General features: G+C 52.2%; 2 protein-coding genes across 4 annotated transcripts; both read right to left on the reverse strand.

The window, feature by feature from the left end:
• Positions 1-55: 55 nt before the first annotated feature.
• On the reverse strand, positions 56-11,919 carry LOC111149709 (sorting nexin 15). Of its 2 annotated transcripts, XM_022506937.1 has the most exons (8): positions 11,720-11,919; positions 6,366-6,401; positions 5,848-5,968; positions 4,582-4,697; positions 4,316-4,463; positions 3,851-3,994; positions 912-1,163; positions 56-614 (listed from the first exon to the last, which is right to left on the reverse strand). In XM_022506937.1, exons 1-8 carry the CDS (start codon positions 11,816-11,818, stop codon positions 508-510), a joined length of 1,023 nt encoding a protein of 340 aa, XP_022362645.1. In that variant the 5' UTR covers positions 11,819-11,919; the 3' UTR covers positions 56-507. The 2 variants fall into 2 exon arrangements, with proteins under 2 accessions (XP_022362645.1, XP_022362646.1); XM_022506938.1 differs by lacking the exon at positions 912-1,163.
• A 2,576-nt stretch (positions 11,920-14,495) lies between these two features.
• Positions 14,496-20,664, reverse strand: LOC111149831 (ADP ribosylation factor like GTPase 2). Of its 2 annotated transcripts, XM_022507125.1 has the most exons (5): positions 20,534-20,664; positions 17,660-17,770; positions 17,396-17,558; positions 15,817-15,897; positions 14,496-14,949 (listed from the first exon to the last, which is right to left on the reverse strand). In XM_022507125.1, the coding sequence occupies exons 1-5, from the start codon at positions 20,596-20,598 to the stop codon at positions 14,815-14,817; spliced, it is 555 nt and encodes a 184-aa protein (XP_022362833.1). In that variant the 5' UTR covers positions 20,599-20,664; the 3' UTR covers positions 14,496-14,814. The 2 variants fall into 2 exon arrangements, with proteins under 2 accessions (XP_022362833.1, XP_022362834.1); XM_022507126.1 differs by lacking the exon at positions 15,817-15,897.
• Between the last annotated feature and the right edge of the window lie 17 nt (positions 20,665-20,681).

Consider the following 20,681-nt stretch of genomic DNA (forward strand, 5'->3'; position numbering starts at 1 on the left):
TCTGCTGGTGCAGCGGGGAAGCAGCCACAGACAGTATCAAGTGAATGAATCTGACTGTGTTCCAACAGAATTTTATTTTCAATACTTAAATTTCATGTAATTTTCATCTGTCACAGAATACTATGCTTCTGATCTTTTTTCAACTATTGAAAAATGTAAAAACCATTCCAGCTCATGGGCCTTACCAAAAAAAAGGCCTTGGGCAGGATGCAGCTGCAGGCCATGGTCAGCAGACCCCTGTTCTAGATGGATGAACGGCTAGCTCAGGACCATGGGTGCGGCCCCCACAAGATACACAGGCGGGATCAGAAGTGTTTTGTCCTGATTCCAAAGTGGCAGTGCGGTCAAGGAGCTCTGAATTCGTATTTGTCTCATTGTTGGTCCAGTTACATACAGAAATGACCCCTAGAGTTACAAGACCAGGACCCTGGGCCAGGCCCCAGGGAGCGTGAAAAGGAGTGGCTGGCAGTGCTGGAGCTAGAGTCCTGGGCTGGGGTTCACTCCTCCTCAGGAGGGGAGCTGGGACAGGTGCTTGTGCAAGATTTCTTCCGCTCTCTTCAAGTACTCAGCTGCCTTCTTCTTCACACCCTCCCGGCGGGCAGGTGATGGGTCACCTGTGGAGAGAGAATGGCTCAGCTGAGATCCCTGGGTTCAAACCCTTAGCCAAGCCCTTAATGGCTCACAGAGCATCAACATGTGTCTCTCCCCACCTCCCTGGGAACCCCGTCTATTTGCCCCATTTTAGAAATAAGAAAACTGAGGCCACAGGAGGTAAAGAAACTGCCCGAGGTTATGCAGTTGGTCAGTGGTGGCAATTCTGATCCTTGACTGGTTTGTCTCTCACTTTCCGTTCCCTTCACACCACCACCCGAGACTCCAGGCCTGACCTTCTGCCTTCCAGTCATACTCACCAGGAACACCCTGCAGCAGGATGTGCACACCGTCCCGGTAGCCCTGCAGAGCTGCAGCGAAGGCACCTGCCTTCTCATCCCGCAGAGCCTGGGTGATGAGCTCTGTGGCTTGGCTCAGATAGGCGGGGGCTGGCCGGCCTTCCTCATCCTCCTCCTGCCCTCCAGGCTCCCAGGGTTCCTGGTCCAGACTTTCAGACTCTGCCTCCATTGCTGCCAACTCACCCATGTGGGTTGGACTGGGGCCTGCACCTTCTACAATCAGATATGGAGGGGTCAGGCCAGGCTGCCCTCCATTTCCCAGGGCCTGCAACCCATCCCCAGACCTCTCTTGCCCAGCAGGATACCAACCTGCCGCAGATGGAGGGAAGCATTGCCAAAGGAAGTCAAAAGCCATTCACATGTAACAGACTGGCCACGATTGATTTAATTGGTGGAGTTTCTATGCTTTTGTAAAAACAGTATCACCTTCTGTCTGTATTAACATTAGTTTGCAGGGTCTGGGTCACTGGACCTACTTCCCTCCTGACTACAGTTGATCTACAAATCTAAGAATTCCCATCACAAAGTTTAACTGAAGGACGCCAAACCAGGGCAGAAATGCTCCAAACCCTGGAATGTCAGAGTAACAGATGCAGAGAATCTCACATCTTACAACTTCAGCTGAGGACCCAAACAGGAAGACAGTGGGTGGTGGGTATCCTCACATTCCAGAGAGGGCTCGTTATAGACCCCAGGACTGGCAAAAAGGAGGCCAAACATCCCCTCTGCAGCTTACACAAGAGAAGGCTAGGGGTGCCTGGGTAGCTCAGTGGGTTAAAGCCTCTGCCTTCAGCTCAGGTCATGATCTCAGGGTCCTGGGATCAAGTCCTGCATTGGGCTCTCTGCTCAGCATGGAGCCTGCTTCCTCCTTTCTCTCTGCCTGCCTCTCTGCCTACTTGTGATCTCTGTCTGTCAAATAAATAAATAAAATCTTAAAAAAAAATAAAGCTTCTTTAAAAAAAAAAACAAAAGGGAAGGCTAGCGATTTGGCCCATCTTTGGAGAAAAGGCCTTTGGCGGGAAGGAGCCAGAAACAGAAGCACCAGGGTGCACCACTGGCCTGGAGGGGGAGGGGCGGGCATTTCTTTTAGCTCCAACCCAGTGACCCCGGGAGGAGACTGGGGGGCCTCCTGCAGGAAGTTAAGATGACCTCTCACTTCCCAGCTGGATATACAGCCCTCCCTGTGTTGCTCATGGAGCAGAAGGCAGAGAAGTTCAGGGGATGCCCTAGCGTGAGTTCGAGAGTCTGATGCATGTGTTGAAGAGAGAGACAAGTGCCAGCTCCTTGCTTGGATGATTCTGATGGTGAGGGACTGGCTAGAGGTGCCCACAACAGTGGGACAAGGAAGCAATGCAACATCTGAGGGAACGGTACTTCCAGGCTTTGGCAGGGCAGGAGTTGGGGAGTTAAAATTTTCTTTCCTTTCTTTTCTTTTTTTTTTTTTTTTTTTTTAGGATTTTACTTATTTATTTGACAGAGAGAGAGATCACAAGCAGCAGGTGGGGAGGCGGGGGGGCAGGCTCCCTGCCGAGCAAAGAGCCTGGTGGGGGGCTTGATCCCAGGACCCTGAGATCATGACCTGAGCCGAAGGCAGAGGCTTAACCCACTGAGCCACCCAGGCGCCCCAAGTTTTCTTTTCTTTTTAAAGATTTTATTGATTTGTCAGAGAGAGAGAGAGAGAGAGAGAGAGCAAAAGCAGGGGGAGTGGTAGGCAGAGGAAGAGGGAGAAGTAGGTTCCCCACTGAGAAAGGAGCCCAATGCAGAACTCGATTCCAGGACCCTGATGCTTAATCAACTGAGCCACCCAGGCATTCCAGAGTTCGGGAGTTTTTTTATGGGGTGAGGGAATGTCTGGTGGGAGCTACTGGCAGGAGTCTTGACAGTTCCAGTCAGAGCATCTGGCCACTGGGCACCCGTGGGGGTTCAACTGGGGCAAGGCAGGCAGGTCCCTGTGACACTACTCCCTCCTTTCCCCCAATCCCTTCTTTCCTATCCCAGCTATGGAGGGGCTGAAGGAGCCCCTGGAACAGGAGGAAGCAGAACGAGAAGAGTAAAGGGACACTCCTCCCAGGAGAGTGGGGTGGCAGTATGGAGCTGAATAACTGGGCCGAAGACTGAGGTCCCCATTTGGATCGGACCCGGGGCAGGGAGCGAACCCAGATGCCTGAAACCGATCACAAAGCTGACGGTCTGCCCAGGAGGTCACCAAAGGCCAAAGAAGAAAAGCCAACAAAATGGCTTCAGAATACGGCAGGATTCCAAACTGAAACCCTTTCACAATGATCCTGAAGCAGAAGAGCCGCTTCCACACCCCAGCTGGAGGAACAGCACAGTTGGAGACTTTGAGAATGAAAAGGTCCAGTGTCTCAGAGCCTGGGACTCTCAGCTCCAGGACCCAGACCTCCACGGGAAGTGGGGAGGCTTCCCCTTCCATGACAGGTCTGGGGTGCCCCCGCCATGCCTACGCCTCCTGCAAGAGGGCATCCTGTGCTGCTCTGAGTCCGAGCCTCACCCCCCTGACCAGAAGCCTGTCCTGCCTTCCGGATCTGCGGTGTGACCCCGAGCCGGCCAGGACACCCTGACCTTGGGCTTCCAACGGAAGGAACTCAAATACTACCAAGACAGTGTGACCCCTGACTGTTCAAAAGCTTTCTTAGAAGACCCAGCTCTCCCTGAGCAGACCTCCCTTTCCTTCCCCTGTGGTTGCTCACTGTCCAGGGGCATCCAACTCATGGGCCCTAGCAGCAGGGCACCTGCTTCCACTGCTCACTGAGGCTGCCCACTGCCCTCAGGGGCGGCGTGTTTCTAGGACTTACAGGTGCTACGCATGTTGGTCAGCGGCTCTGCCCCCGTCTCCTTGCCCCTACCGCAGCCCCCCTCTGCTTGTCCCAGCTTGTTACCTTCTCTGGAGAAGGGGTCGAAGAGGGCGAGCTCAGCCTCTGTGAGGGGGCCTCGGGCAGGGGAACTGGACGCCTCCTCGATGCTCCCGCAGTTAAAGAGGAGATCCAGGGCCTCCTGGGCAGGGCTGGACGGTGGGGGGTCCACTGTGGAACCAATCATTGGGGACATTCATGCCTATCCTTATCATTTCCCAGCTTTCAAAATGCAGTTACCCTCTCACTAACTCCTTGTGGCGCCCAAGGGCATAGACAAGCCCACTCTTCACATGGGTTGTACCCCTTTTACAGATGAAGAAACTATAGCCTAGAGAAGGAAAATGGCCTGGCTAGAGCTTCTCAGCACTTTAGCAGCAGAGGAGCTGGGACAGACCCCAGAATTTTTACTAAGCTCATCGAGGAGGGAGTGTGTCCTCTCCAACACCCCCAGGTCCTCCAGCCCTGGCTCCCACTCCGACAGAGATGTACCTGGCACCTCCAGTTCCTCCAGGCCTCTCCTCTCTGTAGGGAGCGGCTGCGGCAACCAGGGTTCCTCAGGGGGTGGCGTGGGGATCAGAGGGGGTGGCAGGATGTGGAGGTCTCTGCACATGTCGGAGGGCCGGGTCACCTCCCCACCCTGCAGAAGAGAAAGACAGGGACGGGCAGTGGGGAAGGGGGGATGGCCTCAGGGTGCAGCCCAGTGGGCAGGGAGCTCTCCCAGGCGCTGGGGAGGAGGGACAGGCAGTGACACATACCCGGAAGAAGGCCTGGAGCTGCGGGCTGTTGTTGAGCGCAGGGATGTGCACAGTGAAGCGAAGCAAGTCCTCGGCCCCCTTCCGCCGCTCTTCAATCACTGAGGCCTCGAACCGGCCTGCAGCCCCCAGGATGAGAAATGGGGAGAGAAGCAGTCATCCACAGGGGTCACTTTCCTTCTTCTGCCACGGAGGATCCCAGCAGCCAGTGGCTCTCCTCCCCATTCTCCCAGCAACCTTCCCGGGCTCCCCCACGGGGGCAGGGACCAAGCTCCCTCGTCCTCCGTGTACCAGATGTTTATCAAGCACCTACTACGGTGCAAGGTTCAGCAGGTGAATGGGAGGAGGGCACGGTGTCCGCTGTCACAGGTTCACATCTCAGACAGGGGAGGTGGGCAACCCACAAGAAACAAAATAATTTCAGATGGCTCTGATGCAACGGAGAGGAACGTTAAGACTCAGGGAGGAGAAGTGACTTGCCTAAGGTCACACAGCAAGCGGCTGCTTTTTCCCAGTCTCCCTGCTTTGTTCTAGGTATGCTGCGGAATTAGCTACCTCGGACCTAGCAGCTGGCTACAGTGCCCACAGCCTGGCATCACCTGCCGGCAGCAACCCTTCGCCTTGCTGTGAAAGAGTATCTCCCGCTAGTCTAGAGATCCAAACAGCAGATCACTCCTGTCCACCAGAAATACGTCATGAGCGGCATGTGCAATTACTAATTTTCCCTTAGCCACGTTAAAAAGAAACAGGTTAACTCAACTTTAGTAATACATTCCACCCAACCCGGTATATCCGAAATAGTCTCATTTGCACGTGTGATCGATATATAAATTATCGCCACAGTTTACAGTCTATTTCAGTGGGCATTCGACCCATACGGCAAGCCTCGGCTCAGACTCACCAGCTCTGGCTCACAGCTGCTGCTTCTGGACAGCGTGGGTCTAGAGGTGACACCAGCTCCTGGGGAGGAATTCTGGTTCTGCCACCGACAGGCCAAGCCCCTTTAGGACCCTGAGCCTCAGCTGCCTTATCCTGGAAATGGGGCTAAGGAAGATGGACTGCTGAAGGGCTCCACACACACTGAAGGCTAGGCTGCTCCGAGCCTGCCTCAGTTTCCCCAGGTGTGAAATGAGGCTGTCTCTAAGGGCCCCCCCAAGAAGTGCTTCTGCTGGAGGTTTTGGGCCCCCATCAGGCTCCCTCCACCAGCAGGGGTCCCCTCTGCCCACCTCTTCCTCTATCTCTGGCCTGAATGCCTAGGTCAACACTCACCAAACACCTGGGCGCGGGGGAAGGCCGGGAACTCCTCCAGGCGGCGGAAGAGGTTGCGGTGGGTGTAGGCCAGGTCCCCGTGCAGCTTGCGGAAGTCGCTGTACCGCTTCCAGACCACCACCTGCCAGGGACGCAAGACTTGACCTAGGCTGGCAATGGTGGTGGAGGAAAGAGGCTTTCCCCATTCCCAGCCTGGAACAGCACATGCGTGCCTGTGTGCGTGCGTGAGTGCGTGCCTGTGTGCATGCGTGCTTGTCTGTGTGTGTGCGTGCCTGTGTGCGTGAGTGCGTGCCTATGCGTATGCGTGCTTGTCTGTGTGCGTGTGTGCCTGTATGCGTGCGTGCCTGTATGCGTGCGTGAGTGCGTGCCTGTGCGTATGCGTGCGTGCCTGTGTGCGTGCATGCGTGGCTTGGGGGACAGCGCCAGCTCCTCCCAGGGCTGAGGAGTTACCAGCTGTTCCTTTGCTGCTCCTGCATCTGGACCTGGGGAATGGTCCCCCTTCCTCCCAGGAGCCTCACCTCTTTGACATCCTCTGGGTCCTTCTTTGAGATGAACTGAGGAAGAAAGGCAAGAACCAGGTGAGACCAGAGGCTGACATCTGACACCCCATTTCCCAGTAAAATCCAGCGACATCCCAGGTACCTCCCAGCCCTCATTGTGGCCTTTGGCTGTTGGCCACTGGTATCAAAGGGTCCATCAAGGGGTCCTGGCTTCAAGGCTTTGTGTCATCTGAAGCAGTTTTTCTATCACGTGCTAGTTTTTTCATCTGCCAGATGGAAGGATCCCATCCAGACCCCTTGGTCCTCAGCCCAACTTTTATCTCAGTTCCTTCACAAATTTGCATGTCATCCTAGCACAGGGGCCACGCTGATCTCGGCATCGTTCCTGTTTTCTTTGTGTGCTGCCGAAGCGAGCACTACCTCCCTTCCCTCGAAGGCCCAAGTCCCTGCATCTCCTTCTGAAACTAGAGACCCTCCAGTTCTCTAAAGAGTGAGGTTCTGTCCCAGGAGCCACTCCTTCCTTAAGTGAGAAGTCTCTGTGGGCAAACACTCCTGAATGCGGAAGACAGCATCACTGGGGTTGCGACTCCTGGAAGAGAAGACTGGGGTCTGAGCTGGAAAGAAGACTCTGTACTCACTATGGTGTATTCATAATAATTAGAAAATAACACTACAGCGTGGACTACTTGATAGTTTTCCAGAATCCCCTTTTAATTATCCTAGATCCCAAGGCAGCAGATACGATTAATATGCCCATTTACCAGATGAGGAAGTGGAGGGGCAGAGAGGGGATGTGACCTGTGCAAGATTACACAGCACATTTTGCAAATGACCTATCTGATAATGAGCTGATATCCAAAATATATAAAGAACTCCTACTCAACACCAAAAAAACAAAACAATCCAATTTAAAAATGGGCAGAGGGGGAAGCCTGGTGGCTTAGGTCATGATCTCAGGGTCGTAAGATCGAGTCCCATGTAGGGCTCCGTGCTGGATGTGGAGCCTACTTAAGATTCTCTCTCTCTCCCACTGTTTCTGTATCCCCCACTGGGTCAAGGAAGGAAGGAAGGAAGGAAGGAAGTAAAGAAGGGAGAGAGGGAAGAAGAAAGGAAGGGAGGTAGGGAGAGAGGGAGGACACAAGTAAAGGTAACTAAATCCCAAAAAAGGGGGGGCAGAGGACCTGAATAGATGTTTCTCCAAAGAAGATATACAGATAAGCAACAAACACATGAAAAGATGCTCCGTATCACTAACCACCAGGGAAATGCAAATCAAAGCCACAATGAGATACCACCTCACGCCAGTCAGAACAAAAAGGTAAGAAATAACAACTGTTGGTGAAAATGTAGAGAAAAAAGAACTTTCAAGCACTGTCTGTAGGGATGTAAATCAGTGCGCCACTGTGGAAAACAGTATGGAGTTTCCTAAAATATTAAAAATAGAAATACCACTGGATCCGGTAATTCCACTTCTGGGTATTTACCCAAAGAATACAAAAACACTAATTGGCAAAGATATTTGCACCCTTATGTTTAGTGCAGCATTATTTATAATAGCCAAGATATGGAAGCGCTCTACGTGTCCACCCATAGGTGAATGGATAAAGAAAATGTTGTAGATACAGACAATGGAGTATTACTCAGCCATAAAAAAGAATAAAATCTTGTCATTTGTGCCAACATGGATGGACTGAGAAGATACTACACTACGTGAAATACATCAGACCCAGAAAGACAAACACTATGTGATTTCACTGATATGTAGAATCTAAAAAACAAAACAAAATAAACAAAACCAGGAACAGACTCATAAATACAGAGAAGAAACTGGTGGTTGCCAGAGGGGATGCGGATGGAGGGAATCAGTGACATAGATGAAGCAGATTAAGAGGTACAGACTTCCAGTTCGACTATAAATAAGTCATCGGGATGAAAAGTACAACACAGGAAACACAGTCAATAATACTGCAATAACTTTGTATGGCGACCGATGGTGAACTACACTTACCATAGTGAGCATTTCCTAATGAAGATAAATGTCGAATCATTATGTTGTGCACCTGAAACTAACATAATATTGTAATATTCTATGTCAACTGTACCTCGGTTGAAAATAAAAATGAGAAAAAAAAATCACATACCAAGTAAGAGGGACTGCTAGGCTAGGACCAAAACCCTGGCCTTTGCTTTTCATGCCAGAGTCAGCCTGAAATATCTTGGGTAGAAGAAACTAGATTTAAAAACTGCTCAGGAATATATATGCCTGACAAAGAAGTCAGATCTAGAATATAGAAAGAACCAGAGATCAGTACTAAAGACAAACAACTCGACTTTCAATACTGGGCAAAATATGTGAGCAGGAAACTCCCACAAAAGAAGGTGTTTGAATGGGCAGTAAGATAACGAAAATATGGGGGCACCTGGGTGGCTCAGTCAGTTAAGCGTCTGCCTTTGGCTCAGGTCATGATCCCAGGGTCCTGGGACTGAGCCCTGCTCAGCCGGAAGCCTGCTTCTCCCTCTTCCCCTCTGTGATCTCCCTCACTTTCATGCTCTCTCAAATAAATAAATAAAATCTTAAAAAAAAAAAAGATGAGAATATGCTCGATATCATTAGTCATCAGAGAAATGCAAATTATACTCCAATGAGTTATCACACACCCACCCACCTAAAACGCCGAAAACTGAAGATGCTTAAGTACTCGTGAGAATGGGAGTATAAAACGGTACTTTGAAGTACTGTACCACTTTGGAAAACTAGTAAATTCCTTCCTTCCTTCCCTTCCTTCTCCTCCACTCCCTTCCCTTCCTTCCTTTGTTTTTTAATGATTTTAAAGCAATCTCTACACCCAACGTGGGGCTTGAACTCACAACCTTGAGATCAAGAGTTGCATGCTCTAGGGTGCCCGGGTGGCTCAGTTGGTTTAGCGACTGCCTTGGCTCAGGTCATGATCCTGGGGTCCTGGGATTGAGCCCCACCAGGCTCTCCCTCCTCTGTAGGAAGCCTGCTTCTCCTTCCTCTGCCTGCCACTCCCCCTGCTTGTGCCTTCTCTCTGTCAAATAAATAAATAAGATCTTTTAAAAAAAGAGAGTCACACACTCCACCAACAGAGCCAGCCAGGCACCCTGGAAGCTGGTACTTTAAAGAGATGACCTAGATAAAAGTTCCTGAAGAAGATCCGGTAGCACACTTAACATCTCAGAGGCACAAGGAGGAGCCCCTGGAGATAACAGGGGAGGTTTAGGGATCAGTAAAAAAAAAAAAAAAAAAATTGGCCGGCTTTGAATTTTCCGGAGCCTCACCTGTGGTCCTGTAAAGACTCAAGGTGTAAAACAAGGACAGCTGTTTTTAATTCCTCAGGGAATTAAAAGATATCAAAAGACTGATAGATCCATTTTTGTTGGAAAGTTCTTCTGTCCCTTTGGGTAAATTTAGCATAGGGGTAAAGGCCAAAAAACAAAAACAAAGACAACAAGAAACAAGTTCTTATCAGGCTCTGAATATTAGCCACCAACCTGGCCAACTTCCAACCACAGAGCTACTTAAACACTCTTTTAAATATTTTGTCAGTTTCAGCTAGGATGAACAGCAAAGGGCACCTGGGAAACGTAATTTCTAGGACAACTACATATGTAGCTATCAAATGACTGAGCAATTCCACTCCTAGGAAAAATGGGTGCACAGGGTGCACACCAAGGAAAAATGGGTGCACGGGTCCCTAAAAAGACTTGTACATGAGTATTCACACAACTCTACTCATAACAACTAAAAAAATTTTTAGACACAACTCAAATGTCCATCAAAAGGAGAATGAATAAAGAAATGGTGGTATATTTCTATAAGGGACTACTATCACATGGCAATAAAACTTACACATGCAACAACATGGATGAATTCCAAAAACATTACATAGAGAGTGAAAAGTGCCAATTAGAAGTACTTGCTGTGTAATGATTTTATTCGGATGAGGTTCAAGAACCAACAAAACTACTCTTATAGTGAAAGAAGCCAGGACAGTGGTTACCTCTGTGGGAGGAGAACTATAGATAAAAAGATACAAAGAAAGTCTCTGGGGTGAGGGAAATGTTTGTATCCTGATCTGAGCACTGCCTACGCAAATCTATAGGTATGAGAAAATTACTGAGCTGTACACTTAGGATTTATGCACATTACTTATACAACTTATGTCTCCGTTTTAAAAAATTTACAAGGGGAAACAACAAAAAACTGAGGATGTGACTTGCGGAGCTGTGCGTAAATGATAAACTGGATACTCATATCTGCTTTTAAATGTAGGGTTGCTGTGCAAGGATAAACAAGGAATTAGCAGCATTGGTTCTCACCAAGATGGCAGACGAACGGGGATAGTAAAGGAGGGAAAACTATTTCTCTTTCAAAGTCATAAAAACATACCGATGTAATGCATGTTACTTGCTTAAAAACCAACAGAAAGATTTATAGGAAAAGGTTTAAGTCCCTTGCCGCACCCTTCCCACCCCCAGTCCGGTCTTCCTAGGGACTGTGTGTGTGTGTGTTTGCAGAGGCAAGGGAGACATAAAAAATATGGGGAAAGCTGTTTTAAACATCTAAGATTCTGCACTTAAATCGCTCTGGAAGGAGGGTCTTTGTGTTTTCACTTCCCTTTAATAGTTACTAATGCATCAGTTTAATAGTTGCCTAATTTAAAATGCGAAAGGTACGAAACAATTTACAGTGAAAAGTCTTCCCCCAACCAGTTCTCGGGTATCATTCTGCAGATAAATTTTATACCGTTCCTTTTTTTAAATTTTTCATAGTTTCCTCCCTGTATCTATAAAATCTGCTTATAACGTTGTTACTGCTTCGTAATCAACTTTAGTCTTTATTGACTTCCTGCTGTGACCGTGAAGATAGAGACTTGAAAATTTCTCCGGAGCTGTACGAATTTTTAGGCATAGATAGGTTTTTTTTTTTTTTTAATTAAACTCTTTTAAAAGGGGGTTTTATGTAAATATCAAACAAACCAGTTAACACAACTTACTCCAAGAGACTGGAGAAATAACTAAAATTTGGACGGGGCCAGAGTTTTCGCGTTAATTTAAAGAAATTCACAGTCTGCTGAGCAGACACCACACATTGGGCGTGGGAACCCACCCCTCCCACTCCAAGAGCCGCTGTCCACGCCCTTTTAAAAGGACAGCGCCCTTCCAGAGCCGCACCCCCCTCCCAACCCTTTAAAGACGGAAACGCAGGCTCCTACCGCAGCCTCCTCTTAAAGGGGAAATGCATTTCTGCCATCTAGAAAGGGAGCGTCCAGCAGTGCCTTGCCTTAAAGTAAAACACTGCCCCCCCCCCTTGTTAAAAGGGTAAAGGTCCCCTCCGGGCCCCACCTCACCTGCGCGGTCACTTTATACTCGGTGTAGCCCTTGGGGTGGGTCCGGGGGTCGGAGACTGTGTAGTGCCGCAGGAAGTCGTCCTTCGCCTGGCGGGACATGGCAGCCGAGCAGGAGTAGAGCTGACCGCCGGCCTCTGCCTCCTCCACGCCGCTCCCGCCCCTCCGAGTCAGTCTCCGCCAGCCGCTGCCGCTCCGGGGCCTGCGCCCGCCTTCCTCTGTCCCAGGGAGCCGGTCGCAAGTGACGGCGCAGTTCTCGGCCGTGGGTGCGGCCAGGGAGCGTCTAAAAAGTTCTCGGTGGCTGGTAAAGCGTAAACTAGGTGATTTAAGAGTTAAGGACGGGGGAGGTTAGATCACTCTGCTCTGACCAACGTTTAAGCCCGCCCCAGCCTATGTGTCCAAAAGACTTCACCTCTGCTTCCCGGTTCCCTTCTTTTGGCTACCCACCTAACTTTTTATCGTGTCCAGTGCGTGCCAGGTGTAGCCAATCATTTCCCTGTCTCCTTCCATAGGATTCGCTAGTTCATGTTTTCTGCAAGGGTAGAGGGGGCAAAATTGACCTCCAGAGCAGCAGAATGGCTTCACAGGTTCTGAAGTCACACTTCTTACCGGCTGCATGAGTTTCCCTTAACTACTGGAGCCCAAGTTTCTCATCTCTAGAATGTTTATAATGTTTATGATAGGAGATATTTTAATAGAATCTACTTCAGAGGATGACTCCCCCCCCCCTTCTTGGTCTGTCCAGCGTTCACCGCCCCCTCTCCATTAGAACCGTATCTTTGGAGGTGGTTCTGTCTAGGTGTAGCCCTTCAGCTTCCTACCCCAGAATCCAAAGGTGCCAGCTCCTTGCCCCAGGTCCTGTGTGGGGCAGGTCTCTTCTGAAGCCTGAATCTTGAGTTTCTTGAGTGAGGGATAGAGGGCACAATGCCGGGGCCAAGGGACCACTTTGTTCCTGATGTGCACTGTTGGCTGCGGATTGAGCCTTTGGGCACTCTGCTTTCCGAACCTGATGTCAGGCATCCGGAGTCTGCCATCAGGATGCTGTGAGTTCTTAGTATCCTTCCAAGAACCATCCTTTCTGCTGAAGGCGGTTGTGATCCGTGTCTAGGGCAGGCCGCTGGGGACCCTGACCAATACCAGGACAGCCAGGTTGTGAAGGTTCAAAGTGGTAGTGTGTGGGTGAAGCGTTTAAGGCTCATGGCCACTCTTACAGGGACACTGTATGGCTAGTTTCCAGAAAGATACAAAGCCAACTCCCAAATGAGACTCGTGGAAACTCGGACATGGGGTAGATTATCCAGGAGCTGTTTGTGAGGAGGCTTAGATGGGGTGGTGTCCCCTTGAACAACACACACACACACCTCTAGAAACCCCTTTTAGCATCACTTTTGTTCTCTCAAGCTCTCCCAGCAGGACTGGCCCCAAATCTCTTTCTTGCTCGTCATTCTCTCCCCTCCCTGGCCCTGCATTGCATTTCCCAATTCCCCAATTCTCTTCTTCTTCTCTTTTGCTCTGTCTCCTCCAAGCCCATTCCTATTTAGATCAGTCCCCCCCCCCCCCCCCCTCCCCCTCCTGCCCCCCCCCCCTGCCTTCAGACTCCAACTCCACCATTTCCATCACCAGAAAAAGCAAACAAAAGAGCCCTCTCCGTGGGTAGGAGAGAGGAAAGCTGCAAAGGCACAGCTGCCAGCCCAGCTCCCCACATTCCCACCCTTGTGGGCCTGACCACAGGATGCAGACTTGCTGCCACAGCTCAGACACCCCCTCCCCTCCACAGGCCTTGGTAATGAGTACAACCTTGTTATTTCCTTGTCTCCAACCATGCAGAATTCATGCTTTAAACCAAGAATGCTGCTTACTAAGCTTTGAGCAGAGACAAAAACCTGGAATAGTATGGTGTAGTTGTTGAAAGTGTTGGGTCCATATCCCAGCTCCCCCACCTCCTCGCTGGGTGGCCTTGAGCAAGTCACATTCTCTCCCTCCTGGAGGCTCAGTTCCCCTATAGACGGGATCCAGAGAGTCTGTACTGCTGAGGGCTGTTCTTCAATGTGATGATACCAGGAAGAGCTTCGAACAGAACCCAGCGTTGTTAGCGGCCACCGGTAGGACCAGGGCAGGGAGCCCTGTGAAAACAGCCACCTGTCCAGACATCTGTGGGGCAGCCCTGCTCCGGAGAGCGCCTTAGTCTTCAGAAGACCCTTCCCTGCTCTGTTTGCTTAGCAAGCTCTGCTTGACCTTGTCCTCTTACACCTGAGTCCTCTCCCCTCCCCACTTCCAAGAGTCCTTGAGCTTCATTTCTCGGTCACGTGGTTCCCACTGCTTGAGCCAGAGCTGCCCGCAGAGCTGTAAAGGCAGTCCGCTGCCTCTGGGTTCCTGGCTGTGGTGGGGAGTTGGGAGCTGAAATTCAGCCCGTATTCCATTCAGCAAGTCATGAGCCCTGATGGGGGGCTGTGTCCCTTTTCCTTATTCAATTTTCCTTATTCACCTTATTCACAGTTACCGTAAACTGCCCCTTCCCCTTCCTCTACATAGAGAACTTCTACTTGGCCTTCACACCCCATGTTAATGTCACTTCCTCCAGGAAGCCCGCCTGGACTCTTCCAAATGGAATTAGTTTCGGCCCCCGGCCTGTGTTCCTGTAATTCTTCATGAGTCCCTCTGACACAGCAGCAGTGAACCCTCTGACTGGAACGACCTGTTCCTTTCGGTGCCCTGCTACTCTGTGGGCTCCTGGGGGTCTCATAGAGCTGTGGAAGCAACAAACAACTCTACCAGGAACTGGGGCAAGGAACGGTTTATTCTCACAGCGGAGTGAAGGGTGAGGCCCAAGCCTTGGTAGCAGCGGAGGCAGCCCCCTCCCGGCCCCAGCCCTGTCCCTTCAGTATGGCAGCTGCCCGCGGTGGGTCGGGAGGCAGGGTGACAGCCTGGGGCCACAGAGCAGCAGTGGGCGGCATTAGCAGCAGCGGCAGGTTACAGGGTGGGGTCGGGGCATTGGTCAGGCTGGCTGACTCCCATACCCCCCATGGATGGTGCCTGAGGAGGGCTGGGGTGGGGGTGGGGGAGGGCCGGATTGTGAGGTGGGGGGCATCCGGAGGGGTTCAGTCAGCTGTGAATATGCGGCTGGAAATGTCATCCAGGAGCCAGTCGACACCGAGCAGGAGGTTCTCGCCGGTGACGGCACTACAGCCCCGGATGCACCAATGGTGGCTGTGGATGGAGTCCAGTTCCAGGGCCTGGAGAGGTGGGGGTTGGGGAGGGAGAGAGCAGGGAGGGACCCCCGGTGACCACAGGCCCTGCCACCCACAGCCCCTTCCCCTCTCCTGGCCCAGGAGAAATCCGGGCCTCCCTCAAAGGCTCTCAGAAGTACCCCCCGGCCCCTGGTGAAGATCCATCAGCCCCTCAGAACCCCTGGGCCCTGTGTAAACCCCCAGACCAGCACTACCCCCTCAGTAACAGCACAGCACCTGCTGTGGATCCAGGAGCACCTGCTAGGATCTAGGCCTTGTGCTCGGTGCCACACAAACAGCCTCCCATCCATTCTTTCCAAATCCCAAGGAGCCACAGGGATTGCTGGCCACTTCATGGAGGAGAACACCTCAGAGAGGTCAAGCAACCTGCCTAAGGTCACATAGCTCGTAAGAGACAGAACCCGAGATTCTAACCCCACTCTTTCTCATGCTGGTGCTCACGCTCTACATAGGAGGCAGGATACAATCTGGGGTCCCAAGGGCCGGCACGGAAACCCTGGCTCTGCATGACCTCTCTTCTCTAAACCTGCTTCGCCCTCTGCAGAAGGACTGTAATGGCTCCTCCTGCAGGAGCCGGGGGTGAGGACTGAAGGGGTTCGTCCACACCAAGATCTGGCACAGAATGAGGATTCACCACTGGGCCGGCCACTGTTACCCTGTAGGGTAAGGTTTGCATGTCTGCCTTCCCCCAGCCTGGGGGGGGTAACAGCTCGCTCTTGTTAATCGCTCAATCTCCAGTGTCTTGCATACGTCCTACCCCAGAAGAGGAGCTAACACATGCTTTTTAAATAAGTTAACCAAGAAATGTGGGCCCCTTTTCCTCCATGGGCCTATGCCAAGGCCCGCACTCACCTCACGGATGGCGTTAGAGGACAGTGCTCCGGGCAGGTCCTGCTTGTTGGCAAAGATGAGGAGGGTGGCTCCAGCCAGACGCTGGGGGGAGAGAAATGGGGAAGGTGGGGAGTGGGGACTCAGAGAGCAGCCCTGCCTCTCCTCTGATCACCCAGAGCAGGCGGGGTCAGAGAGCAACCTGGAAAATTAGGGTAAGGCCTCAGGGTGGTTGGAGAGGCCCAAACAGGGCAATGAATGTAGATGTGCCTGGTGAGTCCAGCCATATGTGGGGAGGGGGCAGGGAAGGAAGGAGCCCTAGGTGGGGGCCCAGCAGGCACCTCTCTCCTCCATGCCTCAGTTTCTTCCTCCATAAATGGGAAGGGGGTGATGGACAAGATAATGAACCCTTTGTTCTACATTGCTCTGTGATGGCCTGAGCTGTACAAAGAATGCAATCATCCCAAGGCCACGGGGTCTGCTGGGAGTGACCCTTCGGTCTTCCAATGTCATGTAGCACTTCCACTGTTCACTTCCCTGCTGGGCCTCTCTCTCTGCCTCTGCTTCCAGTTCCTTCCACGTGTGTTTCTGACTGGGAGTCCCTCCAGGTAGGTAGGTGAATCTGGGCCTGATAAAAGGCCTCGAGGTGCAAAAAAAAAAAAAAGGCCTTGAGGTGCCAGGCCAGGGCTGAGCACGAACAGCCACAATCTCACTGGACCTGCCTGACACCCCCTGGAGGTGGCTAGTGCTAGACCAGGTGACCGCGCCCCTGTATGCCCAGAATGGTCCTGTTTATGTCTGTTGTCCCTGCATAATTAGGAACAAGTCCCTCTTTCGTTCTTAAAAGTGTCCTGGTTTTCAACTAAATTCAAGTGTTGTAACCTGGATCAAGTCCTGGGGCAGAAAAAAAAAGGGCATTAATAGAAAAACTGGTGAAATGTAAGTAGAATCTACAGTCAAGAATAACTTGCCAATGTTAATTTCTTTGTTTTGACAAATGCAGGTGGTTATGTGCGATGTTACCACTAGGGGAAGCAGGACGAACAGCAGACAGGGTTCTCTTCAAACTCCTTGCAACTTTTCTGTAAACCTAAAATTTTATTTAAAGAAAACTGTTTGGGGCCAGATAATGAGTTATATGATCCCCCTAATTCTAATGCCCATCTTAGAAATGAGGACATGAGGGTTCAGAGAGGCTAAGTGTCTGGCCTACAGCAAAGAGTCCAACTCCTGAGCCAGGCTCCACCGCCTCCCAAAGCTTCACACACTGGCCTCGAGTCATCCTCCTTAAAGCCCCATTCAGGTGCAGAACCTGAACTCAGGGCAGTGACATCAGAGGGACATGAACCCAGGTCTCAGTTCATAGCACGTCCTGCCCACAGCACTTTGGGGCTTCCTGGGACCAAGCATATAGGTGGTCTCTGTCTCCTAAAGGGTGCTCCGAGAAGAAAGAGACCCCGCCCTAGGTGTTCCTCTGGGGTCATGGGCCCCTCAGGGAATCCACTGAGGAAGGGGTTTGCGTATCCATGCCTGGGCACCGAGTCTTGGGGGCTGGATGGTGCTGGAAGCCTGGCTTCCCAGGCTTGGCAGGTGCCCCGCCCACCTCCTCCACCAACAGGCTCTGGAGCTCCCGCCGGCAGTCCTGCATGCGTTGGCGGTCAGCACTGTCCACCACCCAGATGAGGCCATCCGTGCTCTCGAAGTAGTTCCTCCAGTAGGACCGCAGGGACTTCTGGCCACCCACGTCCCAGATGTTCAGCTTGAACCTGGGCAGGAAGGGGGGTTGGTGGCGAGAGGCTCAGCCAGGCCCCTCAACCATGCTCCCTGCCCTACTCCAGGGCCAGCCCTCCGCAGGGTCCCCGCTCACCCTCGGTGTTCCAAGGTCTTGATGTTGAAGCCCAGCGTCGGGGAGATGGTGTCAATGTCTTCCCCATTGAACTTCTTGAGGATGGTTGTTTTGCCAGCATTGTCCAGGCCACTGGGGCGCGGCAGGTTAAGGAGAAGTCCCCAGGCCCTTCTTTTAGGGGAGGAGTTGTTTCCCACCACATAGCATATTAGTTGAGCCCGTGCCTGACACACACATTTATTGGCCCAGGGTAAGTGGGAAAGGTTGGAGCATTTAAGACTTTCTCACCTCTGCCTAACCAAAGGCTGCTCAGGCTACTCCACGGTATTTAATAAATGCTTACTATGTGCCGGGCTCTCTTCCAGTGCTGGGGGTACCCCAGAGCCAAAGTCCCCACCCTGGGCAGCTCCTACTCCAGTACGGAGACAGTCGACAGAGGGCAAACAAATGAGAAACAAGGCACCGTCAGCTCGTGGGGAGCATAAGAAATACAACTAAGGAGTTTTCGCAGAGGGCCGCCGCAGGAGCCTTCTTTAGCTGGGGCCCTTCTAGACCTGAGGCCCAAACTGCAAGGATCCAGCTTTCCAGAGGACTAAGGGAAGAGCCTTCCATACAGAGAGAACGGCAAGAGCAAGTATTTGAAGGTAGCCACCCGCACCTGTTTCTAGAATGTTCCAAACCCTTTGCTGCTAAGTTGAGTGTGCAAATGAATGGGTGAGTTCAGCAGCTAGTGGAGCCCCACCCCTCCATCCAATCCTTCCAATACTTAAGAGGGCTGGCACCCGAAAGGGGGCCCAGGGGACTCAAACCAGTAGAATGACGGTGGGAAAAGCTGTCTGGAGGCCCAGCCTTCATCTCCAATGCCCACACCACCCCCACCATCCTCCACCAGACCATTCCCATCCGCTGACAAGCTGGAGTCTCTCCCCACAACCGCTCTTGATCCCTCTTCCCCTCTACTTACTCCTTGATTTCTTCCCCTTTATAGCAAATCTCCCCCCAAATGCTGTCCATACTCACCCTCTCCCATTTCTGTCCTCCTGCTCTTTCTTGAACCCATGAGACTTTTGCTCCCACTGCTTCCCTGAAACTGCTCTGGCCAAAGTCCCTAAAGACCTCACGTTTTTCTCCGGCTGGGCAATCCTCAGCCCCCCTCTTCCTCCCCATCTCCCACCTCCATTCCCTTGCCTGGTTCCCATTGCCCCAGCCTATTATCCAGGCATGCCTCAGTGCTCCTCTGTCCATATTCATCCCTTAGTGCTCTCACCCAGGATCACGACTTCAAATACCATCTTTATGCTCATGACTTCCAAATGTACACATCCCACCCAGCTCCTCCCCTGGACTCAGTCCCTCTATCCAACTGCCCATCTGACACTTACACGGGAGTGCCACACCCCGAGTTCTCATCTTTCTGAACCTGCTCCCTATCCCTTCCCCATCTCAGCAAGTGGTTCTTCATTCTCTGAACTGCTCAGGCCAGAAACCTAGAAGTCAGACTTGACTTCACTCTCCGGCTTACACCTGAGTCCAATCTCGTAGCAATGCCTGCTGGGCCTCTGGTCAAAATGTCCCCCAACACCCATCGCTTCACTGCTTCCATCCTGGTCCAAGCCATCATGCTACAGCGCCTGTGTGTGGTGCAGCAAGCTCACACTTCATCTCACATCACGCTCCCCGGCACTTGTCATTTAAAGGAAAAGCCAAGAACCAAAAGGCCTTACATGAAGTGGCTCTTCTGTTCCCTCTGTCCTAATCTCCTTGCACACTCTCTCCAGCCACCAGGCCCTCCTCGACACACCAGCTGAGCACCTCCTTCCAGACCTTCCACTTGTTGTTCCTTTTGCTTAAACAAATTTCCCCAGATAGCTACATGGTTCATCCCTCATCTGTCTTTACTGTCATTTTCTCTTTGTGGCCTTCGTTGACCTTGTTTAAACTGCATTCTTCTCCATGCATCTTATACATTTTACCTATTTGCTTTGTCAACATCTTTCTCCCCACAGCATTACAGACCGTCCCTGACGTTAAGGATTTGTTTTGCTGTTCTACCCCAGCCCCTAGGACAGTGCCTAGCACAGGGTAGGCACTCAATAAATATTTAATCGGATGAGTGAATTCTCTGTGCCTTTCTCTGAGCTCTTTATAAAAAACACGATTTGAGTATTATAAAGTTATCTGCGCACTTCAGTGTCTTCTCTGCCGGGATACGGGAGCTCCGGGTAAGACCCGCCCAGCTCTGGGATTGCAGAGTCGCAATGGCGCCTGGAACGGAGAAGAGGGCGCGAGTGCAGGCGCCCGCTAACCGGACTCAGAAGGTCGGCGGGGCCCTCGGGCCTACAAACCGTCGGGGTAGTGGTGCGGGTGGTTACTGACCGGCCGTGCGGTCACAAAGACGAGATATTGCACACACGGAAAAAACAAACGGCGCGGTCTACACCCACCTCGCTAGGAGCGCAGGGTGCGCCCCGCACACCCCCGGAATTCCGACCTTGAGGGCGGGGCCGGGGCCTGGTACCCTCGGACGTGGGGGAGGAAGGTCAGAGCCAGGGGAGACAGGGGCCTCACGCTCGAGCCAGACCAACGGGTGGTGGCATCCGAGACGCCTCCGAGCCCCCCTCCCCCACTACATAAGGACATCTTGCCCGGCCGCTGCGCCTTTAGGCCCTCACCTTTGGCCTTGAGAACGGAGTCCCCCCGCCCCGAGCCAGTGGTACGGCCTCCTCCCGGCCCGGCGTCGGGGCGATTGGTAGGGCCCACGTGCGTGACGCACAATGGGCAGTTGGTGCGCGCCGGCCGCGCCCCCCGCGCCCGGTAGGGGGCGCCTGGCACCGCCCGCCCGGCGAGGCTTCCCCCACCCCGCTACCCTCGCGGCTCCGGCGTCCGGGAGGATACAGCATGAGCAGTCGCAGCTCCCGCTCTTTCTGCTTCATCTTCTTCAGAATGGTCAGAAGCCCCATGGTCCCTGTAGCCCCCTCCCGGCCGCCGTTTCTTCCTAGTCCCGGGACTCCTCTCCCTGCTCCTATTGGCTATCACGCCCACC

This window comes from Enhydra lutris, unplaced genomic scaffold, assembly GCF_002288905.1.
Source record: "Enhydra lutris kenyoni isolate GAN:26980312 unplaced genomic scaffold, ASM228890v2 scaffoldscaffold22, whole genome shotgun sequence".
In the NCBI taxonomy this organism is placed as follows: Eukaryota; Metazoa; Chordata; class Mammalia; order Carnivora; family Mustelidae; genus Enhydra; species Enhydra lutris.

Bases quoted from the DNA above. Each gene is read 5' to 3' on its own strand.
- LOC111149709 (XM_022506937.1), bottom strand. From the start codon at position 11,818: ATGTCCCGCCAGGCGAAGGACGACTTCCTGCGGCACTACACAGTCTCC. The intron at 6,402-11,719 runs GTGAGGTGGGGC...TTTCTTCCTCAG, and splicing joins AGTATAAAGTGACCGCGCAG to TTCATCTCAAAGAAGGACCC. The intron at 4,698-5,847 runs GTGAGTGTTGAC...TGGGGGCTGCAG, and splicing joins CCCCCGCGCCCAGGTGTTTG to GCCGGTTCGAGGCCTCAGTG.
- LOC111149831 (XM_022507125.1), bottom strand. From the start codon at position 20,598: ATGGGGCTTCTGACCATTCTGAAGAAGATGAAGCAGAAAGAGCGGGAG. The intron at 17,771-20,533 runs GTATCCTCCCGG...GCCGCGCCCCAG, and splicing joins GAGCTGCGACTGCTCATGCT to TGGCCTGGACAATGCTGGCA. The intron at 17,559-17,659 runs GTGAGCGGGGAC...CTTCCTGCCCAG, and splicing joins AAGACCTTGGAACACCGAGG to GTTCAAGCTGAACATCTGGG.